This window comes from Alligator mississippiensis, chromosome 13, assembly GCF_030867095.1.
Source record: "Alligator mississippiensis isolate rAllMis1 chromosome 13, rAllMis1, whole genome shotgun sequence".
Lineage (NCBI taxonomy): Eukaryota > Metazoa > Chordata > Crocodylia > Alligatoridae > Alligator > Alligator mississippiensis.
Window position 1 is genome coordinate 42,491,867 of NC_081836.1, and position 23,607 is coordinate 42,515,473.

The 23,607-nt window shown below is 42.3% G+C and overlaps 1 protein-coding gene across 1 annotated transcript in view; it reads left to right on the forward strand.

Moving 5' to 3' along the window:
* The first annotated feature begins 2,935 nt into the window (after positions 1-2,935).
* Positions 2,936-23,607, forward strand: part of GSPT1 (G1 to S phase transition 1) — a 41,621-nt gene continuing 20,949 nt past the window's right edge. Inside the window, exons 1-6 of the mRNA XM_059716582.1 lie at positions 2,936-3,362; positions 16,437-16,484; positions 16,831-16,872; positions 17,662-17,889; positions 20,092-20,125; positions 22,082-22,159. Of these exons, the coding sequence (XP_059572565.1) occupies positions 3,035-3,362; positions 16,437-16,484; positions 16,831-16,872; positions 17,662-17,889; positions 20,092-20,125; positions 22,082-22,159 (758 nt within the window). The 5' untranslated portion in view covers positions 2,936-3,034. The remainder of the gene's footprint in view (positions 3,363-16,436; positions 16,485-16,830; positions 16,873-17,661; positions 17,890-20,091; positions 20,126-22,081; positions 22,160-23,607) is intronic.

Genomic DNA, 23,607 nt, shown 5'->3' on the forward strand with positions numbered 1-23,607 from the left:
AAGGAGAATGGAAGTGGACTTCCATTTATTTATTTTTTTCTCCTTTTCACAGACTGCTGGTTGCTGTAAATGGGCCTTTTGGTCCCCTTTATTTTAAGGTATCTAGCTCCTGTGGATAGTGTTGCTCAGTATAACGTACTGCTCACAGTTCTCCCAAATGCTGGCTGAGTGGTGCGGGTCAGAGCCTCCTTAGTTTCCCTCTTGAAGAAAGTTCTGAAAAACAGAAGCCCCAAAAACATCTGTCTGCAGAACACTTTCCACTAGCTAGGAAAGTAGCAGAGACCACACTAGCATTTTGTCCTGACAACGAATTGACTGTGTTCAGTTTTTACAAGCATGCTGGACCTGAACATACTCAGCTGAAAATAAACTCTCCCAATGACATGTGAGGGCTACCCGGCATGTGAACATTTTTTGTTTGACAAAGGTGGTATGTACTGATGGAATGAAGCCCTAAACCATTTGGCTGATGAAACTTCATGAAAGCCAATTCATGGATGTTTACATAGGTTCTGCTGCCAAACTTGCAGAAATGCGCTTTTTGGCTTGAGTACAAACTATATAAAATAGATTAAAGTTTAAAAAATTAAACAAACAGTCTACCTCAGAATGTCAGTTACTTCCTCAAAGAAACTATAACTTGTTGTAATGCACACTCATCAGTCTAAATGAATTGGCATGTATACATCAGAATTAAAAACAAGAATTGACATATGTACTATTCTTGCTTTTTTGCTGGAGAGCTCCATGGGAGCTTTGAGTTATAAAGATGGCAGGTATACATGCAGAAGTTACTGTACACTAAGGAACCTTACAAACCCCCCAAAATATCAGTACTGCTGCTACCAGTTCAGCTCAACACTGGTAAATGTTGAATGCTGCTGGTGTTGGCATTAATAGAAACCTTAATATAAACTAAGCTCTACTACTTGTGTGCATGTCTTATCATTGTGTTAATAACTTACACTAGTTTTGCTTTTATGTAATCTATGGAAACTTGGGGTAATGCTGGTTCAGTTGAACTAGTAACAGTATGAACAAGAACCTTAGGAAGGTAATATCTGCCAATCCAGATAGCTCTGGTTAGGTTTATCTTCCAATGCATGCATTAGGAATTGGTTTCTTCCTTTTTATCTTGCTGCTAACATGTCTAATACTTCAGTCACTTGTCCTTTCAGGATCAAAAACAGAAAGAGGAACAACCCCTGCTCTTTCCCCCCTCAAAATGTAATTTCTTATTGATGCCAGTTTGATCTCATTCACAATAGGTATGTGAGAAACCATCCAAGATCTACACTTTCTCTCCATGTTATGAGCAGTAGATAACTAAGGCGATTTTCTTAATTTGACACCTGACTAAAATGAATGTGGACAATTCATATCTTCCAGAATGATTACTTCAGAGTCTCTACAAACCTTGTGTCTGTATCACTGCATCAGTTATGCTTGATGCACCTTTTTTTTTTTTCACAACCCTAGTTAGGGAAAAAATGTATATCCTCCTCACCCTAATGAACCCTGAAATCACTGTAGAGCATCATCTTATTGTGCCTTTTCTGCCCCCCTACCTCCCTTCCAGATTTATCAGCTGCCTGTATACCCCTACCAGTATACATTTTCTATTTTAACCCCTCAAATGTCTATTATTAAATCTGCCCCTACACAACTTCTCCTGGGTACCTTGCAGAGATAGTACGTGTTCCACAGTTTGGGAACCCCTGTTTAGAGTCCTCTGACAAGTGGGGGGAACGGGACATTAAAAGCTAAGAGTCTAAGGGTGGGAGAAAGGTGTTCAATACTGCTTTATATATTCTAAAAAAAGATAAAGGGCAAGATTTTTTTTCACCCGTGTTCTGTTGGTTTTCTTCATCAACTTTATCTGCAAAGCTTTGCATATAAGGTTGATGAAGCAAAACAACAGAACTCGAACCACTGAATATGAATTGCTAAAATCAAATGGGGTAAGCCAAACGTGCAAATTTCCTGTCCCTTCTTCATAAATATGAGCTAGGCATCAAAAGAGGTTAGCATTTCGATACAGTGATGGGGTGGGGGGGCAGAATGAGACGGCAGCCCCAGCCGCGGACTCTAATTATTCCCCAGATGACCACGGGGAAAGGAAGCCCCTGCTTTTATTGGGGCTTGAACCTCCTTGAAAAAACTCGTAATTTCTCAGCAAGGTGGCTACACAGAGGACTAGGGCCTCTGCGACTGGAGCCGCGCGGCGTGGTAGGGCCTGTAGCACAGCTGCACCACACGGAGAGGGGACACGCTATTAAAACGTGTCGCTTCCACACCGGCCTGTCTCCCAGGAAGGGAGCGCAATCCTCCCACACCCGGCCGAGGCTGCAGCCTAGGAAGGTTCGAGTCGCCGTGAACAGGCCCGTGGTCCCCTGGTTTCCTGTCCATGCTCCTTCCCCGCTCCGGGGCGCAGGCTCCGCGGCCCCAGGCTTGTGCGCTCGACCCAGCTCCGGGCCCCTGGCAGCCAGTGAGAACTACACTTCCCAGCCTCCCCTGCGCTGAAAGGAACTTGCTGAACAAGCAACCGGCGCGCGAGGCCTCCTGGGAGTCATCGTTTGAGCCCCCCGACGTGGCTCGCGCCGACTCCATTTCCCGTCTCCCCCAGCGGCGGGGCCGGAAGGAGGGAGGACAGAGCCCACCAGGCCAGCGCAAGGCTTCCTGGGAGTAGCAGTTCTTCCGCACGCGGAGGCTCGCGAGAACTACATCTCCCGTCCCACCGAGGAGGCAGAGAGAAGCCGCGCGCGCACGGCCCGACGGGTAGCGTAGTCCGCCCGCCGCCGCCGGCCCATGCGCTCGGCCGGGCAACGAGGGGAGAAACAACTACCAAGATGGCGGCGGGCGAGCGCGCAGCGAGGGAGTACGGGAGCTGCGGGAGGCCATACTGTGCAGGGCGTCGGGGCACACGCGGAATCGGCGGAGCGAGTGCTGAGTCGGTGCCGCCGCCGGCTCCCCCCTCGCGCCCGGACGCTGGGAGCCGCTTCGGAGCCGCGGAGGCTTGTGGGGCAGCTACAAGATGGAGGCCAACGGCAGCGGCAGCGGCAGTAGCAGCGACTCGGCTCCCGACTGCTGGGATCAGGCGGACATCGAGCCGGGCAGCGCCGGCCCTGGGTCCGCCCCGCCGCCCGCCGAGGCTGAGGCCGAGGCCGAGGCCCAGCAGCAGGAGCTGCTCCTCGGCGCGGCCTTCAGCCGGCAGCTGAACGTCAACGCCAAGCCCTTCGTGCCCAACGTCCACGCCGCCGAGTTCGTGCCGTCCTTCCTGCGCGGGGGGCCGGCGCCCGGCCTGCCGCCGCCCTCGCCCCCGCCCGGCCTGCCGCCGCCTCCGCCCGGCCTGCCGCCCCACGGTAACCGCCGGGCCGCGCGCTGCGCCCGCCAGGACGGGGCCATTGGGGGGGAGGGGGCGCGGGGCGGCCGCGCTGCGTGGGAGGGGAGGCGGGAACGGGGGTGGGGGTGGGGCAGCGCCCGGGGGCTGGGGAGGGCAGGGCCGCTGCGCCTCGTGTCGGGAGTGTCCGCACCTTCCGCCTTCTTCTCAGGGGGAGTCACGCCAGCGAGGGGGGCCTGGACAGCAGGGGTGGCGCGGCGGCCGCTCCCATCTCTCGCCTCCTCCGGGAGGTTTCGATGTTCCCCTCTGGCTCTTCGTGATTTTCCTTCTAGCCTGATACTTTTTCCCATGGTGCTGGGGGCTGGCAGCACTCGAGCGTCACTTAAAATCGCCCCTCGCCTTCCCTTCTCAAGGGTCGCCCAGTGCCCTGTCGGTACTTTGGGGCCACATAGGTGCGTGCGCAACGAAGCACTGTCTGGTTATTAATTCCGGCTCCAAATCAAAGATCCTTCCAAATGTGGGGAATGCGGGCAAACTTCCTGGCAGGCCCCTCATGTCACTCTGGACTAAGGAATTTGAAACTTGAGTATGATGCTTAAAGCCCTGCTATCTCTCTCTGAAATCTTCCTGTTTTCATACTGGCAGCATGAGACAGCCCTGTATTTCATGGGTCAGGGTTGTACAGCGTAGCCTGTTTCTTACACGGCTACTCATCACATACGCCGGCTGCCCGTGCCCTACTAATTGTGGCATACTTTTTAATACCTAAATTAATATTATACTCTGCTTTATATTTGACTTCCATTTCACAGTTGAAGCTGATAAGAGTCATTTCATGTTTGATTATTTTTGTTTCTAAGGGTATAATAAATCGCAACACTAAAATGTCACTTTTATGTTATGTTGTTAGGCTATATGTTCACTAAGCTTGATTTACTCTTAAATCAAATGCTTTCTGAGCTTATAGTACACCTTAGCCAAGGTGCTGTGTGGGGAGGTTGATCGTCGGCATGTCTTGTGGCAGTTTCTTACTTTGAGTAAGTCTTTGACAAGATTCCTACATTTTTCTTAAAATAGCCTGTGAACATTAAAGCAAGATATAAAAGAGAGACCAACAGCCCCTCTTCACCCCCTGCCCCAACATTTTACATCTTTTTCTGTGATTCCCAGCTGTCATCTAAAGGAAATTTATTAGGGCTTACGCTGTACGTTAAACAAGGGCTCTTCATGGGGTTTTTAAAAATTCCGTTGCCTCTTTTTGAATTATTCTGTATGCAATAGCTCTCCCCCATTCCCCACCTTTGTCTTCTGAGTTTGATGGTTCCTTGGTAGGTTTGACAGCTTTCTCTCACTTGTTTTCCCTCCACAGTTTCTATTCTGCATATTTCATTTCTCTCCCTCCTGAGGCTTTGGATCATGGATTCCATTTTTCCAAATAAAACTTTGTAACCTCCATTAAGCTCTGCTGGCATAGCTTTGTCAGCTAAGAGTACCAAGATATCATAGCCTAATGTGAATGAAATGGTGCCACCAGAAGGCTTCTGTGGTTAGGGGAGCTGGTGTAACTGGCAACAGCAAAACTCCAGCGTATGCTGTCTCCCTCCATAAGGGGTCTTCACTGCTGTAGTTACTGTGGCAGCTGACCTGTAATGTGTAGGCCAGTGCTTCTCAACATCTTTAGACTCAAGGCATCTGTCAGAAAATGCCGTCTCTTAGTTTTCACTTGTTTGTTGGTTTTTTTACTATGGAAAAATAATAGAGCAATTCTTCTGTTGCAAAGAACTCAGGTCTGATCAGAATGTTTTGGTATTACTATAGATTCCTACTTGAAATCTCTCTGTGTTTATCTTGTGAATCAGGTTTGCACATGCAACAGTGCTAATAATTGAGTATTAATTCCCTGTTTGAGAGTCACTGATATATAAACAGTCTGAATACTGAAGTCCAGTCAGTATTCTTAGTATGCAGCAGAGTGGCTATTCTCACCATTCTTCTTCCTACCTGCTGAGTATACTGTCTATTAGCACTCTGATTCAGAGTGCCTGCCTTTCAAGATTTCAAAAGTTTAGATGGTTACATTACTAGATATTATATATGGGCACTCCTTGTACTAAGCTGTTGAATATGAAAATCACTTAAGTGTGTCTTGTAGTAACCATTTTCCATTAGAGGATTTTGCAATTCCAAAAAAATAGTTTCTTTCTTCATTACTAGATGTTGCCATGGCCCTCTGAGGTTTGATGTACCTGGTCACAATAAGACAATATTTGGTCTTATCCTGCTGTGCCACAGGCTCCAACTAATGAATATCTGTAGATTCTCTGGCCAGGAGAGGTGGAGCTTGCCCTGGAAATATGTCAGCGCACCACTCATCTTGTGATTAGTCAGTGGTGCTGAATAGGTTATTTTGAGCCACAGAAAGTTTGCCCTCCCTCTCCCAGACAGTTAAGTGTTCTGCAGCAGTCAGCCTGTGTCGGCTTGTAGAAGAGTTTGATTCACGTTTGTTATCAGTCTTATAGTCTGTTGGAATAATATTAGTTACCATGCCAGGTCTTTAGAGAAATATCTAAAAGGTTAGATGTCAATTAAAATGAGTTAAGTCACCTAAATTTAGTTTCTAGTAACACTTTCCTCCATAAACCCCTTCAGTATTCAGTCTCTTTAGGAGAAAATTCAAACTTTAACAAAAAAAGTTACAGATCAGAATAAGGTGAACAAGTAGACCAGGATATCCAGGACTGATTGTGCTTCCTGGATGTAACTAGTAGCATTGTTTCCTTTTGTAAATGGTAAATTTCCTTATTATGGCTTTAACATTTATTAACTAGACTAGATCAGGAGTTTTCAACCTTTTTTAACAAGTGTGCCCCTTCTGTCTCAAAGTTTCAGCTCATGTATCCCTTTATAGGGAACAGGTGGGGGGGCAGATCGAGACCCCCACGGTGAGGGAGGGAGTGTGGCTGGAGTTGGGGCAGGTGCTGCACAGTTGGGGTGGAAAGGAGCCACGAGCGGCTCGTCTGAGAGCTCCTGCTGCTGCACACACCCCGGGAGGGCATGGAAGGCGTGTGCCCCCAGATCTGTGTATGGGGCCAGAGCTGTGGGCCGGGGCTGTACCAGGCTCTTACAGGCAGGGGGCTGGCCTGGGCTGTGGGAGGAGGGCTATGGGGGTGGGGTGGGCTGCGGACACTCCAGAATTTGCCATACCCCCCCCACCCCCTCCCAGAGCTGCTGCTGCCTGCTCTGAGCACAGCCTAGCCTAACACCTCCACTGAGAAGAGCCTGGCACTGCCCTGGCTCCAGCCTGAAGTGGCAGCCTGCCCTTGTTCCACGTGCAGATCCAGGGTCACATGCCCCCCATGCCTGGGTATGTGCACAGTGGTGGGAGCTTCCCTACCACACAGCTCTGTCCCCAACCCTGGCTGGGCAGCCCCAGCCCCACTCCCTCCTCCACCACTGGAGGGTGGATCTGCCCCCAACGCCCCTTCCCTCACAAGAGACTTACCAGCCCAGCTGCTTTCCATGCTGCTGGGGTGTGCTGTTGGCCGCCTGCGCACTGTGCTGTGACTGCACGCACGCACACAGCATTTATCAGCCACATTATTGGCCACATCAGCCAAAAAAAGCAGATTGCTGATGCAGTCAATTTTGCTTATTGCCAATCTGATATGGGGCCAGTGTATCCATGCACCTCTAATTTTTTCTCATTTGTTCTGCGTACCCCCTACAAACTTCTTAAGTACCCTAGGGGTATGCATACACCTGGTTGGCAACCACTGGACCAGATTAATGCTTTCAATGGCCCTTAAAGGTTTTTTAGTGAACTTTCGTAAAAAATATGTAGGGGAACTTTTTTTTTTTTTTTTTTTTTCAAATCCAAGAAATTCTCATCTAAAATTGATATCTAGATAGGTGGTCCCTTTGCCCTAGTCATGTATTAAGGAGAATATCTATCTGCATGTAATTCCCCCTCCCCTCCCGCTCTTCTAGTCTTTTATGTGACTAGAATTCTTGTTTGGCTTCATATGTGTGTCCCAAAATAATATGCATTCAGATAGCTTGACAACGTGTTAGTCTTTAGTACCAAATTCACCTTTTGGTTAGAAATAAAATGATGTTTCACATTAACACTGGGTTTTAAGAATACATCTTTATTATAAGATGCAAGAAAGATATGTTTTTAATGTAACACATAGTTTTGCTTGAGGGTTTAGGGTTTGAGTTTTGTTTGTTTTTTGAAATTCATTTAATATCTTGATCAAAGTACCAAAGAGAAAATGGTAAATTTCCTTGAGCCAAAGTTGTATTTCATGAGATTGCACAAGCATTCTCATTCTCACTTTTCTGAATTTCCCTCTATAATATTTCCCTCTATAATTGTAACCATTGTCCTGTACAACCTTCCAGTAAACATACTATGTATATGGGTGTCATGGACAAGCTGCACTTTTGTAGAAACAGATTTTTGACGACTTTCTAAAGTCAGCTCTATTTATTGAGATGAAAGCACCATATTTACTTAAATCCAAGACAAGATGTTCCCTTCACTTAGTGGGGGGTGGGGAGTGAATCTTGGATTTGAGTACGAGGTGGGGGTGGAGAGGAAGGAGGTGGCTGCTGCAGTTCTAACTCTCACCCAGACTTGGAGCCACAGCCATTGCCATCTCCCACTGCTGCTGCCTCTGCTGCTACTTATGGTCCTGCCTTGTTTCAGGTCAGGGCGTGGAGGATATGATCACTCCAGCTCTGGCCAGGCCACACAGCAGCAGTGGCAGCAGCTCCAAACCAATACTGCTGCTGCTGCGGTGGCCAGGCTGGGGCCAAAGCAGTCCTATGCTCCATGTCCTGGTTTGGGGTGTGGCTGGAGATAGAGCTGGAGGGTAAGCAGAAGGGACAGGTTCGAGGCAGAGGATCAAGGGGGGTTGGTGGGAGACCAGGTACCAGACAGTACAATGCCCCATGGGGCAGTTAGGCACAGGGCAGGAACCTTGAAGGGGGCAAGGAGCAGTGGTCAGGCTGCTTGATACCCCTGTCACCTGCCCCCTACTGCTACTTCTCCTGCTACAGTGATGACGCGAATGAGTTGAAGATAACCCTCCTGTACTTAGATTCTGTACATGGAAAAATTGTAACAAACTTACAAATTTTGCATGTATAGAATCAAATTATTTGGGGGAGGGTCATTTAAAATTCAAAGTCATCTTGGTTTCAGATATTTCTGACCCTTGCAAATTGCTGTTTTGTCTTGCCATTCTGTAACACATAATTTAACTTCTTGTTATGCTTTATTGTTTTTCTCTAAATACATGCGGCAATTATATTCTGGGCTCCCTCACTTTCCTGTTTCTGTAGAAGATTTAAACTGTAGAAGATTTAAACTGTTTATGTGTAAAGGAGTTAGAAGCAGGTAAACAAAAATCCTTATCTAGAATGTGTTCGTGAAGGTTAAAACTTATAAAATTGGTATGGAAATAAAAATCAGATTATGATGAAACTGAATAAAAGTGCATTAGGACTGTTGTCTTGAGATTATTTTTATAGTATTTGAATGGTGATCAGGTTTTACAGAAAATCCTATTAGTATGGTCCTGAAGTTTGCTTGTGAGTTTTACTCTATTTTGTGGCATGGTTTTAAATAGCTTTTGAAGATTGCAGTGGCTTTGGTAAGCAATTTCATGTATGTTAAAAAGGAAGGACAAAACATTGTGGTGGAGTGGAGGAGAGATCTGTAAAGCAAGTCAAGGTATTGTGTTACTTTTAGTGGGATTAATACTAACAGTTCCTTTAATGTCTTGATTGCTACCTGCAAATTGCAGAAACTGTTTATTTAGCAACGACAATAGATTTTGCTTAAAAGAGTAGCAAGAGTTGTCAGGTAAAAGCAAAGACTTTAGAGATTGTTTCATACTCTCTGCATCTTGGCTGGCCTGCATTAGTTTTGAGGTGATTCTTTCAAGCTGGATGCTTTCAACCTCCAAACACTGTCAATAAATTCTTCCTTGAATGAAACAAACTGATACATCCTCTGTCTTTCCTCTGACCTGAAAATCTGGGGTTTTTTAATGTTGATTATCCTCTTCAACTTCAGTTGTAGGTTCTCTATATCCCAGCCTTAATTGGGTACTGAAAAATAGGTTTTCAAATTATAATCTTTTTTATCAAAGTTTACCTTTTTGGAACTAATGTAGTAATTTACTTATAACATCATGTTAACAAAAATAATTTAGTCTGGTTTATGTCTTTTTCTATAACCTGTATGGACATTATAGGTCCTAAACATCTTTCTAAAATGCTATGTATAGTCATTACTGGTCGTTGTTTAACTTAACTTTTCATCTTTTGCAAATAAAAATCTAGTCCTGCTACCTAACTAGATCCTGAGTTTGCAGACAAACAGTTCCTCTTCAGAAACTATTCAAAATTAGGACTTACACAATGGCTTACATTTCTATGTATATAGTTTCTTGATGTTTACATTTAGCGATCTGCTTATAGCACTGCCTTGGGGAGAATTGACAATGTTAATTGTAATGTTCTTTCTGTATGTAATTCTCTGCATCTTTCAGATGGTTCTTGATCACGTGATAGTAGATCAATACCATATGATTCTTGAAATGTCAATAAATAGTATGGATTCTTGTTAAACTAGCATAAAATGAAATCTTTATTTGGGTGATTACTTGGCGTTCTCTAGACTGCAAGTCTGGTTCCATGTTGGCTGACTTTAATCCAACATTTGAGTACTTAACAGGAGGTGTCAGCTTGACATCTAATAACAAAATTAAGTCAAAAGTAGTTCCCAAGTTCAATGACCACTTTCTGGTTTTACAGATACATTTCTTTACTTTTAAAATGTTTTCCTTTTTAATGTTGGTATGTAAAATGGCCAAATAACAAATAAAAGCAGCAGCTGACTATATTGGGGGGATGGTACAGTAGAACTGAGTGCATTTTGGCATCACTTTATATAAAGTTAAGATTAAGAGAGAGTTGAGTTTTTTTTGATTTTCCTAAAAGCTTTCTGCCATATGTATGTTCTGACAAGAAGTTTTGAACAGGCCCTTAAGTTAATGTGAAAATGCTGTTTCTCAAGTAATAATGTTTGGAATAGAATTTGAAGTTAATCTTTTCCCTGTTCTAGATATCCCAATCAGATGTATAAAGCTAGATGATCCATACAGGTAATGCAGGAATTCCAAAAAAATGTATATTATGATGGCTGTGTAATACCTTGGGTGTTAGAAACAATGTATATCAGTTGTAGGGGGCACTTTGATTCTTGGTTAAGTAATAGGGATGTTTAGTTTTTCTCTGGATTCTCTAAGGGTATGAGCTGTCTCCACTGGAAGCCTTAATTGTGCAAATGTTGAGCCCAATTCCTTGAATTCATGGCTCAGTTAAATCGCGTATTCTTGAAAGATTCCTGGGCTTTTAGATGAGTGTTTTTTTTGGAAATTATGTAGGCTTCTGTAATTCATTGTTGTGTGGCAGCTTGTGGATTTCAAAGAAGAAATACTATAAGAAACTTTACCACAAGCATCTTTACTATGAAGGAAGTATTTTCTTATTGCATATTAGCAAATGTGATTAAAATCTTAGTAAAGATCAAGCAATTTTGTAGTTTTTCCTGTGGATCGGTAGGTTGAAGAAAATTCTACCATCTTCTGTTAGTAGGCTACAATTGCCTTGTCTTCACTAAGATTTTTACCATATGTTAGTTACAACCACCTTGTTTCCTTAATGAAAACAAGGTGGAGGGTTTGAGTCGGGGCAGGAGAAAGTTTCAGTAGATCACTTTAATCGCTGTGTATACCCGAGGTGAATTTCTGAAACCATTTCTTTAAACACTTTCTCTTTTCTACAAAAATGTAAATGTTGATAATATGCAATACTGTCTTTAACTAGACCATGCTGTTTTGTTGTGTGTTAACTAACAATCTCATCTTAAAAGTATAAGTCAGACTTCTTATATCCTTTCTAGTTTAATTTTCTTTCTCTATTTCCTCTCTAAAGGAAGGGTAAACATCTGTTACATAATTGCATAAGAACTGCTAAGGCCATATGGCTATTTTGTAAATATGGTAATAAAATCAGATATTTAAATCTCAAACGTAGAATAGTGGTGGAGTCCTTAGGTTATTCACTGTATATTCAGTGTGAGCATCTTGCATTTTTTTTCATTCTTCAGCATCTCAGGAATTCTTAGGAAGGAGTTTCTGGTGCTTGAAAGAAGCTGACCAGGAACATGTCAGTTTTGCTCTATACACTATGTCTGTGGTTCTTGACCTCTTTCAGTAAACCGGGAGTCTGAAAAGAAGCTTTGGATTGAGGCTGTTCTGTCTCTAGTCAACAAAAGTCCAAGTTTCCACCCATGCAAGACAGGTAGAATGAAAGGGAAAATTAGAATCTCTGTGAGCAGTACTTTAGTGGAGTACTTCAGAAAAGGTGAAGCATAAAATGTTAGAAGTGTACCAATATATTGGTCTGATATCAGATCAGTGCCAATATAAAGAAAATTGACTATATTGGAAATGATGTGGGAGATATTTTGGCCAATTAAATGCTTGTGTGTGTGCACGTAGCACAGTGCACAGGCAGCGAGGAGCACAGCTCGGCAGCGTGGAGAGCTGTGTGAAAAGGGAGGGAAGGGGCATGGGGGCTCAGATCAACATCCCCTGCAGTGAGGGATGGAGTGGGGCTTGGGCTGGGATAGGTGCCATCCAGCCAGAGCAGGCACAGGATGGAGCCGTGGGAGGTGGGGGGCAGCTCCCACTGCTGCGCACAGCTCATCCTGTGGTTCTCACCACTGCTCCTGCTGCATGTGCCCCAGGTCTGTGTAGGGCGGGCTGGGTGAACTCTAGCTGCGGGCTGGGCCTGTGTTATGCTGTGCTCAGGGTGGGAGGCGGCAACGCTGGGGGGAGGGGGGGCTATAGCGAAATTTGGGGTGGCTGCAGGCCCCTCCCATAGCCCTCCTTCCAGCACTGCTGCTGCCTGCCCCAAGTACAGTGCAAGCCCCAGCCTGCAGTTGCAGCCTGCTGTGCCCCACCCCACGCAAGCAGATCTGGGGGCACACATCCCCTCTCCACCCCTCTCCCATGCCCTCCCAGATGAGCAGTGGGAGCCATCCCTCCCACCCTGTGCCCCCCGCCCAGACAAGTCGCGTTTCTGTCCCGCCCCAGCTGGGCAGCGCCTACTTCAGCCCCACTCCCTCACCACAGGGGGCATTGATCTGCATCCCCACACACCTTCCTTTCCCCCTCCCCTTTTCACACAACAGACTTACCAGCTGTATTGGAAATTGGATTGGTATTGGCCAGTATGCCTCCTTAAAAATCAGCAATCATGATTGTCCCCCCAAATCTCTATCAGTGTACCCCAATAAAATATAATCACCAACAAAACTGATTTTGTTCTAATTAAAGTACTGAGAGAGACTCAACAATTTTCAAATATGTCTATTTCTTCAGTATCTTTTATCCAACTGCTTCTGCCTCTTACCTAGTAATTTTAATATTGCACTGGATTTTATAGTTACTTTCTCATCTTCATTTTTGTTTCCCAAACTATAGCATCTTCCTATACACACGCAACTAATTTCACTTTAGTGTAAACATATTTTCAAAGCCATTTATGCTGTTTTTTTATCAATGGAAATAAGCAAGCTAAAATACTACTGCTTCTATCTTTATCTTTTAATGGTTGAAAAGGCATATAAGTAAAATAAAATGGTATTTCAGAGAAAGGAACATAACCTACTTTTTATGGTCACTTTCCTTCAGCATGACTTGCTATTGGTTACTGCTTATAGAAATTTATGGAAGCACAAAACATAGCGTATACAATAAAGCAGCAAGACTTCTTCCATTGTATCTCTTTACCTTCAAAGTGCTATACTGTGATTATCTTTCAGCTACTGAATGCTGGACTTTAGTTACTTCAGTCAGTTGACCTGCTCTGAAAACCTTTCAAAAGGGGTCAGTACAGGCTTTCAGGTTTGTTTGTTTTTTGCCATAGTCTCCCATTAAGCTACAACTAGCCTCAGAATTGTTTGGAACATATCAAGGAAGTTGTCATTTTCTGGAACCTGTTTTCTTTTTCCACGTGGAGCAGCTAGTAAATTTTTCACGTTCCCTCAATCATATTTTGGTTTTCCGTGTTAGGGAGAGCAATCTACTAGTACCTGTCACCCAGAATCTTCTGAGGTAGGTAGAATTCTCGCATCTGAAACCTTTGAGAAAACAGCATCAAATTTACAAACACCTGAAAGGCGCAAACTATTTTTCCTCTGTTAGAGTAAGACTCCTTTTAGCTTTATTTTATGGTATCTTTTCTTTTCCAATTCAGTTTCTCTGATATCAGCCTGGTCACTATGTTTGCAGAGGTCCTCTCCTCGCTTGTTACATCTAGCTATATTTAGATCTTTTAGTCCTTTATTGAAAGACATTTCCACCAATGGGATGTCTTTCCGTTGGTATTGTGGTGTCCAGAACTGAATGTTTAGCTGCAAATATACCAGAATCTCTGTCACCTGGTTCTGTGACATTTCTGTGAATGCAGCCTAAAATGGTACTTAGCTTTTTTGCTGTTGCCATTATTATATGGCAGCTTTGTGTATAATTTGCCTTGAGCTGAGCAGTATGGCTACTTTGATGGTCTGTCATAATCCCTCTTTCTCAGTGTGCTAGTTCCTACTTCTTTCTCTGTCTGTCTCTTTGGGTTGGGGAAGGAAGAGTTGTTACTTTTTTACTGCTGTCTCCAAACTCTGTTGTTAGAAATCATTATAGAGAACTTCAGAATATATGTTACAAACACAGTCAACTTAGGCAACTCTTTGTACTTACCATAGTGTTTCTATATCAAGGACATGTAGAAGTATAGCATACACTAAATAGTTTTTCTATATGGTGTCTGCCTACAACTGGACATTTCAGCCCTAAAAATGAATTCCTCAAACTCTTTTGCTTGTAATGGAAATGGTCTTACAGCTTTCACTAAGTGCACTGTGGCCAACTGAATTTTGGGACATGCTTTATTCTAGAATAGGGTTTTAATGTCAAACCTAGGTTCTGGTTCTAGCTGTGTCACTCATTTCCTGTCCTACATTGGATGAGTAAGGTGACTGCTGTCTGTTTCCTATCTGTAAAATGGGAGTAGTAATCACTTTTGTAAAGAACCTTAAAGTACTCTGATCTGATGAGACATGCTATGAGCAGCAGTACGATTACTGCAAGAGTTCAGTTATGGTTCTCGATTCTTTGAAGTGAGCTGCGTCTTCTGCATTATATTAATTGGTCTCAGATTAGCTTGTCCAGGGCAACAATGTTCTGTTGCTTTTGTTCATTCTCCTAGTGCAGTGTACCCACTGACTATGACCCACATTCACCCCTGTTTGCAATCCTTGTTCTCTGGCACTGTCAGACTAGTTTATGACGGCCTGTAATGATCACACAATACAGATCTAAAGCAAAGTGATTGAGAGTCTAGTCTCTCTTGCTTTGTTTTTTATTTTGGGAAGATCTATTTTATTTTTAAAATTCACTTCACATATATTTCAAGTTGCTCAAATAATGCAGGAGTTGAATTTGTATGCAATATGATTGCAAGTGAGTTGGTAACACAACCAAGTAAAAGATGTGGCATGATTATGTGGTTAGGGCAAAGGAAAGGTACAGTATGGATGACAATACTGCTTTAAGATGCATAAGGGTTACTTTGGTCATTTCAAAGAAACCTGAAGCCTGAGCTACATGAGATTAAACAGGTTAATGCTCGAGTCTAGGTTTATTTGTAGAATACTGTTGTGCCTACATGTAAAATGTCCCAAAAGTTCAAGCTGTAATGACTGGTTGAAATAGGGTGTTTCTGGTAGGTTAAATAATTAGTTACTACTTAATATGAATCTGGTGGTACTGTGTTTGCAGATCCATTATAAAAGTGCTGTGAAGATTCATGAAATTGTCCTGATATCTGATGGCTTTGTGAAGTCTCAGAATATTTTGCTTCTTGGAGCTGTGCCTAGAGACTGTATAGTGGGGACCCAAAGGGCATACAACTGAAATGATTGCAGTGCTAGGAAAAATGAGGGAGACTATATTAACCACATCAAGATGTGGATGCAGTAAATCAGTGGTGCTCTCAACCTTTTGGCCTCATGGTCCAGATGAACAGCACAGGGCTGATTCATGGGCTAGATACCTCATGGTATCCAGCACTGTGCCGCCCGAACCTGGCCCTGCATGCCAAAATTTAGTTCTGGATACCAAGCCTTTTGCCCCTGATCTAGCATGCATGTCCACACTTTCCAGCCCACCAGGCTCTATATAGGTCTGGAAATTTGGCAGTAGGGGAGCAGCAATTAATGTTACCACTGCCACCAAACATTCAAACCAGTGGTGAGCTCTGTGGATCAGATCTGGCCTGTGGGCCAGGGGTCGAGCACACCTGCAATAAAATCATTTATGCTTTATTTGGCCCAACTACAAATGATTAGACTGTCAGTTAAAAAACAGAGGTCTTGCTACTAACTTCAGATTTTTAGGTTTAAAAAATGAATTTACCAGTCACTTGTTTTTATTTTTCGCTATGTTGGTAATCATAGAAGGTCTTTTAACCTTCTTTAGCCCATTTCAATTTCCTGCTTGATCCTTCAGCAAAATTCTAAATTTCCTCAATTCTAAAAATGCCTATATGAGAGATTTATTACAATTCTTTCATACAACGTTGACATCACAAATGAAATATTACTTCATTACAGATAGAGACATTTAACTACAGATGTTACCAGCCCAAATATGCACAAAAAAGTACCAAAAAAGGCTGAGCAGGTGACTTGCATCTATAGAAACATCTTTCATTAAACTTTTCATAGTAAATCTTTCCAGATGAGGGGGAAATACCCAAAAAGTATCTAATCTAGTTCTTAAAGCAATAAGCAGAGTTCTTTACTGCTTCAAGCTTGTAGTTAATGCCATTTTCACAAGGCGGGGATTTTTTAATATAGCTTTCTTTTGATAACATTGATAAAGCTGCCATTTGCAAGTATCTTGTAATAGGTTAAATCCAATGACTTTCCTTTAAAAGGGAATTTTTTTTATTTAAGGTGCATCTTCAGAGTCTTCTCAGGAGGAACAAACAGCGTCTTGTGAAGGTAATTGAGTCTTGTTTTGCTTTGGGTTTTTTTGCGATTTATTTAAAAAATCGGATTTTCTTAATCACACGCAAGGAAATTGCAGTCCAAGATATTAAAAACAAAAAACCCCAAAACAATCTGCTACGGTACTTGTTTGGCCCCTGGTATTATACTGAAGTATTCAAATAAAATCTTAAATATTTTTATCCTTGAAAAACCCTTTGCTATTATCCCCATTTTCCTAGGCTAATACCCTAACTGCTGGACTTTCCATCTCATTACAATGTTCATTTCAAAATTATGTTAAATTATTAATGATGTTGTGTTAAACTAATATACTTACTGCTTCATGTTTTTGGTTTAGGTTCAAATGCTGCTGTTAATATGGATGTATCGGAACCTGTTGGTAAGATGAAAATTGCTTTACTATAACAGGCCTATAAAGGGCTTCTAGTATCACTTGTGTTAATTCACAAGTGAGCTAAACTAAAGCTGCCTTAATTGAGCCTTTGCAATTTTTATTGGTACAAAAATTGTCTGCTTTGTGCCTAGATTGGAAAAGAGTTAATAGGACATTAAAATACCACTGCAATAAATTTTGTGATGGCATATGTATTGGGATTATTTGAACTTTGAATAGGAATACCCTACACTTCTATTCAAAAATCTTATTTCAAATTGCAGAATGGATTTATTACGATCTCCTGTCTTGGAATTGACAAGATGGAATATAATAATGCTGTAATTCTCATAATTTTCTGTGAACCTTAAATTAAATTTTTCTTTTCTTTATAAAATGATGATGTTTTTCAGAGCAGTTTTGGTGCAGATGTGTGACTGTAATTGACTCTCATGCTGTTCTGAGTCTACGGTTAGGTTTACTTTTCACCATAAAAGTGCTGCTTTGTTAAAATAGAATTCTCCTAATCCCTGTGAGTCACAGTTTTCTGATGTCAGCAGATAAACTGGTTTGAAAGCTCCCCATACTATCCGTTTCAGAACCAAACAAACTGCCTGTTTAATGTAGCAGGGCACAAGCAAGGTTAAAAATTAAACAGACAGATGCTACTTTTCAAATCTGAAACAGACAAAAAACTCCATCAAATTAGTTATTCCTAGAATCAAAAAGAATTTCTAGCTCTTTTTGATTTAATGTCTTAATCTATTTGAATAGTCCCTCTTTTTTAACCTGTAGTGGAAAATGGAGAGACAGAAATGTCCCCTGAAGAATCATGGGACCACAAAGAAGAAACAAGTGAAGTAGAACTTGTAAGTGGCCCATCAGGAGATGCAGGAGCTACTGAGGAGGGTGCCCAGGAAATGATGGAGGAAGAGGAGGAAATGCCAACACCTAAATCAGTGGTAGCACCACCAGGTGCTCCTAAAAAAGAACATGTAAATGTAGTATTCATTGGACATGTAGGTAAGTTGTAAATACCAGTTTCAGGGCAAGGGATGGAGAATACTTGTAGTGTATGTTTAACTGTATGGTTTTATGTAATGCAGCCCCTTTAGTCAAGTCAATGTATGGTTTTCTTTCTAGTTCTGTAGTTTACTTGTTTCACCAAAAATATAAGTGTTTTCTTACTTTTACAAAACTCCTGTCTGTTGCTCGGTGTTAGGAAATCACTTCAGAATGAACAGGGCTTTCCTCCCGACACTGCATAGCAAGTGTTACGAATAAATAGCAGGGGTCCAGAAATTGCTCTTTACATCAATGGGAACTGGGAGTACCAAAGGTTAATCATACTTCCTCCTTAGAAGATGAAAGTATGCATCCTGCCTTGACAAGGTCATAGTATCTTGTTTTAATAATGCTGCTGTGTTCGTCTTTCTAATGCAGTAATATGTCAGAAAAGGATAGGAGAGGGCCTGCATTTTTTCAGAATAATACCCATGTTTGTGGCTTCTCTGAGAATCTGGTTGGCGGATTAGGTAAGGAGTACCCAAACATATCTCCTGCAAAGGATTTAAAAAATGTTTTGCTGGAAAACAATGGTTCCTTTCTGTCCCCGGTAAGATTGCAACTTAAATACTGCTGTTTTGCAGTCAAGAGAATATTGACAACTTGCAGAATCAAAAAATAAAAATAAATGGAGAGGTAAACTCAGGACTTAAGTTGCTAAATGCTATGGGCTAGGGCAGGGGTGGACAAAATATGGCCCACGGCCTGGATCCAGCCTGCCAGCTGATTGATCTGGCCCATAAGGAGCTGTTGGTTCTAGCTGTTGCATTGTGTTGAGTGGGCAGGTATGTCCTGACCCTGTCCACAGTTTAAACCAGCTCCCATTCCACGTACTGGATGCAGTGCCAGGTGCACGCTGGCATTAGTTGTGGATACTGCTTGCAGGTTCCCACAAGGGATCAGGGCAAGTGCCTGAGGCTGCAGCTGACATGCTGATACAGCAGCATTGCTTGCGGACCCAGGAGGACATCCCGATCCACAGAGGGAAGCAGCTGACTGCATCCACAGCTGATGCCAGTTCCTGCCTAGCACTGCTTCTGCTGCATGGGCTGGGATCTGGTGTAAGCTGCAGGGTTATGCTAGAGGTGTGGAATAGTTGGGAGGGCAAGGGAGTGGGGGAGGAATGTTGTGGGGAGAGGAGGGAGAGAGATAAAGACTGCTCTGCACATGATGGGCGGCAGCAGCCAGTGCTGGGCACCAGGCGAAGGCAAGACCCTGCAGGGGGCATGCTTACCACTTCTAGGGCCCTTCTGCCTGTGCCTGCCCAGAACCCACCCCGGGGCTGCCCTGTGGCTTCTCCCCACTGCCGCCACCCCGCACCACCTGCAGGCCACCCTGGGCCCATAGGGTGGTAGTAGCAGGGAGGAGACGCAGGGCAGTCCTGGTGTGGGCTCCAGGCAGCTGCAGCCAGAAGAGCCCTGGAACTGGCAAGGGTACCTGCTGACAGGCCGGGCTTTTGCCAGAAGCAGTGTTGGGTGGGCATCAGCATCAGCTGTGGATGCAGGCAGCAGCTTCCCCCCTGGGGATCAGGGCATCTGCTTGAACTTCTCCTTGGGTAGAAGGGTGGGCCATAGGCTGTCCCTGTTGAAGCTGTTGCACCAGCTCTTCCCCCTCCAAATCCCACATAGGGAGGTTTGGTGAGCTGTTTTGGGGGGGATGGGAGGTGCTGACTCAGATAGCGACAGCTTCCCAAAACTCCCTTGGGCCCAAATAATTGCCCACCCCTGGGCTAGGATCTTGCTTGCATTGTTTAGACTAGGAGTTGGCAAACTTTGGAGCAGCAGAGAAGGCAATCACACCTTTGCAGGGTGGATTTGTGGGCCATAGGTTGCTGACGCGGGGTTTTAGACAGTTTGCAAATAAACTGAAGAATGTGAAAATGAAAGGGTGTGGGTGGGATTGAGCCTTGGGGTCTAATGGGGAAAACCATAACAATGCAAGTTCATTGATTATTTGTAGAATAGATTTCAAGAGAAATAGAAGTTGCATTTCTTGGGATATTTTAAAACTAGATGACAAAGTGCTAGAACAGTGCTGCATGGTCAGGAAATAAGATTATCTCACTTTCACTTGCAGTGTTTAATTTTTTAGTTTTCTCTGTCTTTTTTTAACCTTAAATTGAATGAATTTGTCAGCTGATTTTCTTTTTATGTTTGCCAGATGCCGGCAAATCAACCATTGGAGGACAAATAATGTAAGCAAGCTTATCTTTTACAGTAAGAGATTTCTTTAGATGTATAGTCTTGTACTGTGAATTAAAACGCATTAAGTATTAGTAAATAGTAATTTTGATGGCTTTTGTCAGTATAGATTAATATTTTAAGATGAATACCAAAACGGTTTTTTTTGATGAATGTCTGTTAATTTGGTTTCTCATTGTCTTTGATTCTTCAACTCCAGCAGAACTAATCTGCTGATATCCACAGGAGTGTCATTTACTGAATGGAAGCATTACTGTACAAAAGCCTGATTATTAATAACAAAAAGTAACAGTTTGTTCTTTAAAACGTCACTCCTTTTTTTTTTTCCTGAAAGCTGACCTTTCAGCTGCTGTTCATCTACTGTTAAATTGTCCTTTTTGTAAGATTTAAAAAACTATTTGAGTGTACTCAGTTTCTGAGTTAGTTTATGAATCATAACTTCATTTAAAATTACCAGATTATATACTGTCCATTTTATATAAATTAAGCCTGTTAAATGTATCTACAGTTCAGGTTCTTTACTGATAAAAATGAAAGTAATCTAGTTAGGTGCTTAAGTCTTTGTAAGTTGAATGGCATATAATAAGTGTGTGGGGGGGTGGAAACAGCTATATAAATATTAGTCTGCTGAAAGAAAGTATTGTCATAATTTTAAAATGATACTTTTAGTGACAAAGTGAAAGATCTCTGATTTGCCTTATCCTTTGATCAAACCAGAACGCAGGTCATCATAGTTGATCAAAACACTGTTTCATCTAGTCCAGTGGTTCTCAACCTTGTTAGGTTTGAGGCCTTCAGAAAATGCCAGCTCTTAGATTTCTAACAGTGCTAAGATTACGTGGCACACCATGTTACCTGTGAAAGGATCTGTAGGCATTGCAGGCTGCCATGTTACCCTGCTTGAGAATCACTGATCTAGTCATCTTTTCTTCAGATAACGGTCAGCTCTGGGTATCTCAGACGATGCAAAAAACTCTGTATTAAACAAATCTGGAATAGCTTCATTATAGGGGAAGCTTCTTTTTTAACCCCCACTATTCTGTAGTTGCTTTGGCTTCACGGATCATGCTGCAGAAGAAAACACTATTTTTAATATTTTATTATATCTGCATGCAGGTATCTATTTTTTTTATTCCTGCCAAGATGTTTGTTCCATAAACTAGTTTTGCTGTATTTTTTTCATTTTTACATTTGTTGCCTTTCAGTTTTGTTGAATATCTTTTTTTGCTTGTTATGAAAGAAAGTAAATAGAGTGCCTGTATTTTCTCTCTCTTATATGTTGCTGCCTTTATTATTTCCTTATGAGTAAAATATCAAATTGAAGCTTCTAAGGAAAAACACCACAAGGGACATGGTAGCATTAGACAAAGAGCACCTAGTATAGGTATGTAGGTGTTTTAATATGCAGAAATCGGTGGGTAACGGCACTTCCTTTACTTATCCAATCTAAGATGGGATGTCTGTTAAAGAAATACCTTTCTTAAACTTTCAGTCATTCCATTGCATTTTTTTATGTAAAGTCATGTGTTAGGGTTTCTGACCCCTCCCCACCCCCCGCCCAATCTACTTACTGGCTTTTATGTATTCTTTAAATTGTCCATAAACTGAAGCATTTCCAAATTCAGTACAAAAATATTTTTTTGCATGGTGCTTTCATTGGACTAGCTGTCTAAAACATTATCTCTTTGAGATGAGCTCATAGAAGTACATTTATGCCTTGTTTTATGTTTTACTTTCTTAATATATTTATAGTTTTATAGATTTATAGTTTTATGTTTTACTTTCTTAATTTACACTTAAAATGACAAGTTGTTTTTTGGAGGATGGCAATTCCAGCTCTGCCCTCTTTGAAACCATGCCTCAGTTCTGCAGAGTAATTTATTCATATACCAGTAGATAAAAATGTAGTTGCCATGTTGTTGACGTAAAATATCTTCCTCCCTCCTTAGGTACTTGACAGGAATGGTTGACAAAAGAACACTTGAAAAATATGAGCGAGAAGCTAAAGAGAAAAACAGAGAAACATGGTATGAAATTTGTTTCTTAAGACTGTAACAACTTATATTTTTCAAGAGCTTCTGTGCAGACTGTTCTTTTTTTTTTCCTTTATAGCACTTAATGCTATTTCCCCCAGTATTTCTCTGGCTAGAATTGTTCAGCATGCTTGCATTTATACAGTGTGTTCAACATTGGAGCAGATTCTGCTTATCTGTCCTGCAAAACATTGCCTTAGCTATGGTGTTGCAGGTCAGCAGATAGCTAGTGGCAGACCCTTCCCTTGTAAATGAGAGAGAGAGATGAGGGAGGGAATTCACAAGCTTGACAGTCTTTTGGGAGTAGGGAGAGACGGTGGCAAAAGTCTAGCCCATAAATATTTTTCACATAAGCTGATAAAGGAATAAGCAGCCATGAATTTAGTTTGGTCACAGGCTGGAAGCCCCCGCCCCCCCCCCCGGGAGTCAAAATGTAGCAGCCCAACCTGCTCCCTACTTTCTCCTACTACAGCTCCTGGGCATCTGAGCTCCCTCTGAGAAACGTCTTCTGTTTCTTGGAGGGAATAGGGGGGTTTGAGCAGCAGCTGAGAACATTTTCAGGGGTAGCAGTACTGGAACCCTAGAGAGAGGTAGGTTTTGCCCTGATTTAAATGCATGTTATGGTGGGACAGCAGGACTGAAACATGGCATGAGTTCATTTTATTGTGGCAAGAATGAGCAGAGACTGTCTTTATTCTGGTATCCTATGATAAGCCTGTGGACTTTTCACAAAGACCTTGAATGCTTTGGGTATTTCTAGTCTTAATTCTTTGAATTGAAAATGAAAATATCCTAAATCATTCTCTTAACAAAATATGACATAGTTAGCAACAAAGCCTGGCTTCCACATTGTAGTAATTTATCAAATTTTTCCATAGTTGACAGGACTGAAGTTTGGGGAGTTAAGTTTTTCAAAGGTCTACTAAACTTTTCTTAGTCAGAATTGATAGAGCAGAGGTTTTAGTGAGCAAAAGATTGTTATATGCATAATACTTTTAAAGGTGTTAGGGGAAAGACATTTTCTGCCTTGGTACCCTGTGTGGGGATTTACAAGCTGAGTAGGATCAGACCAGTTAGTCTGTTGCTGAGAAGTCCAGGAAATTCTGAAGTGTGAGACAGGGTATGATAGAGTTTGTGTAAGTAGTATGTGACCCCTTGATACAGTACACACTAACAATACAACATTATGTTGAATAATACATGAGCTAAAACAAAAAGATCCAGACAGGTTTTTGCTATTAAGGATTCAAAGTATCTGTGTGGTAACTTTTGAATACCTGACAAAACTCAAATCATAGTTATTACTTACTGTCTGCCCAGATTTCTCTGTCCTTTTTATAATACTATATTCTTATTCACTGTCTTACACGTAGCAGCAGTGCCTTATAGTTAAATATTGTTCAAATCCTTTGCTAAACTGTACTGGGTATGTACAGGAAAAA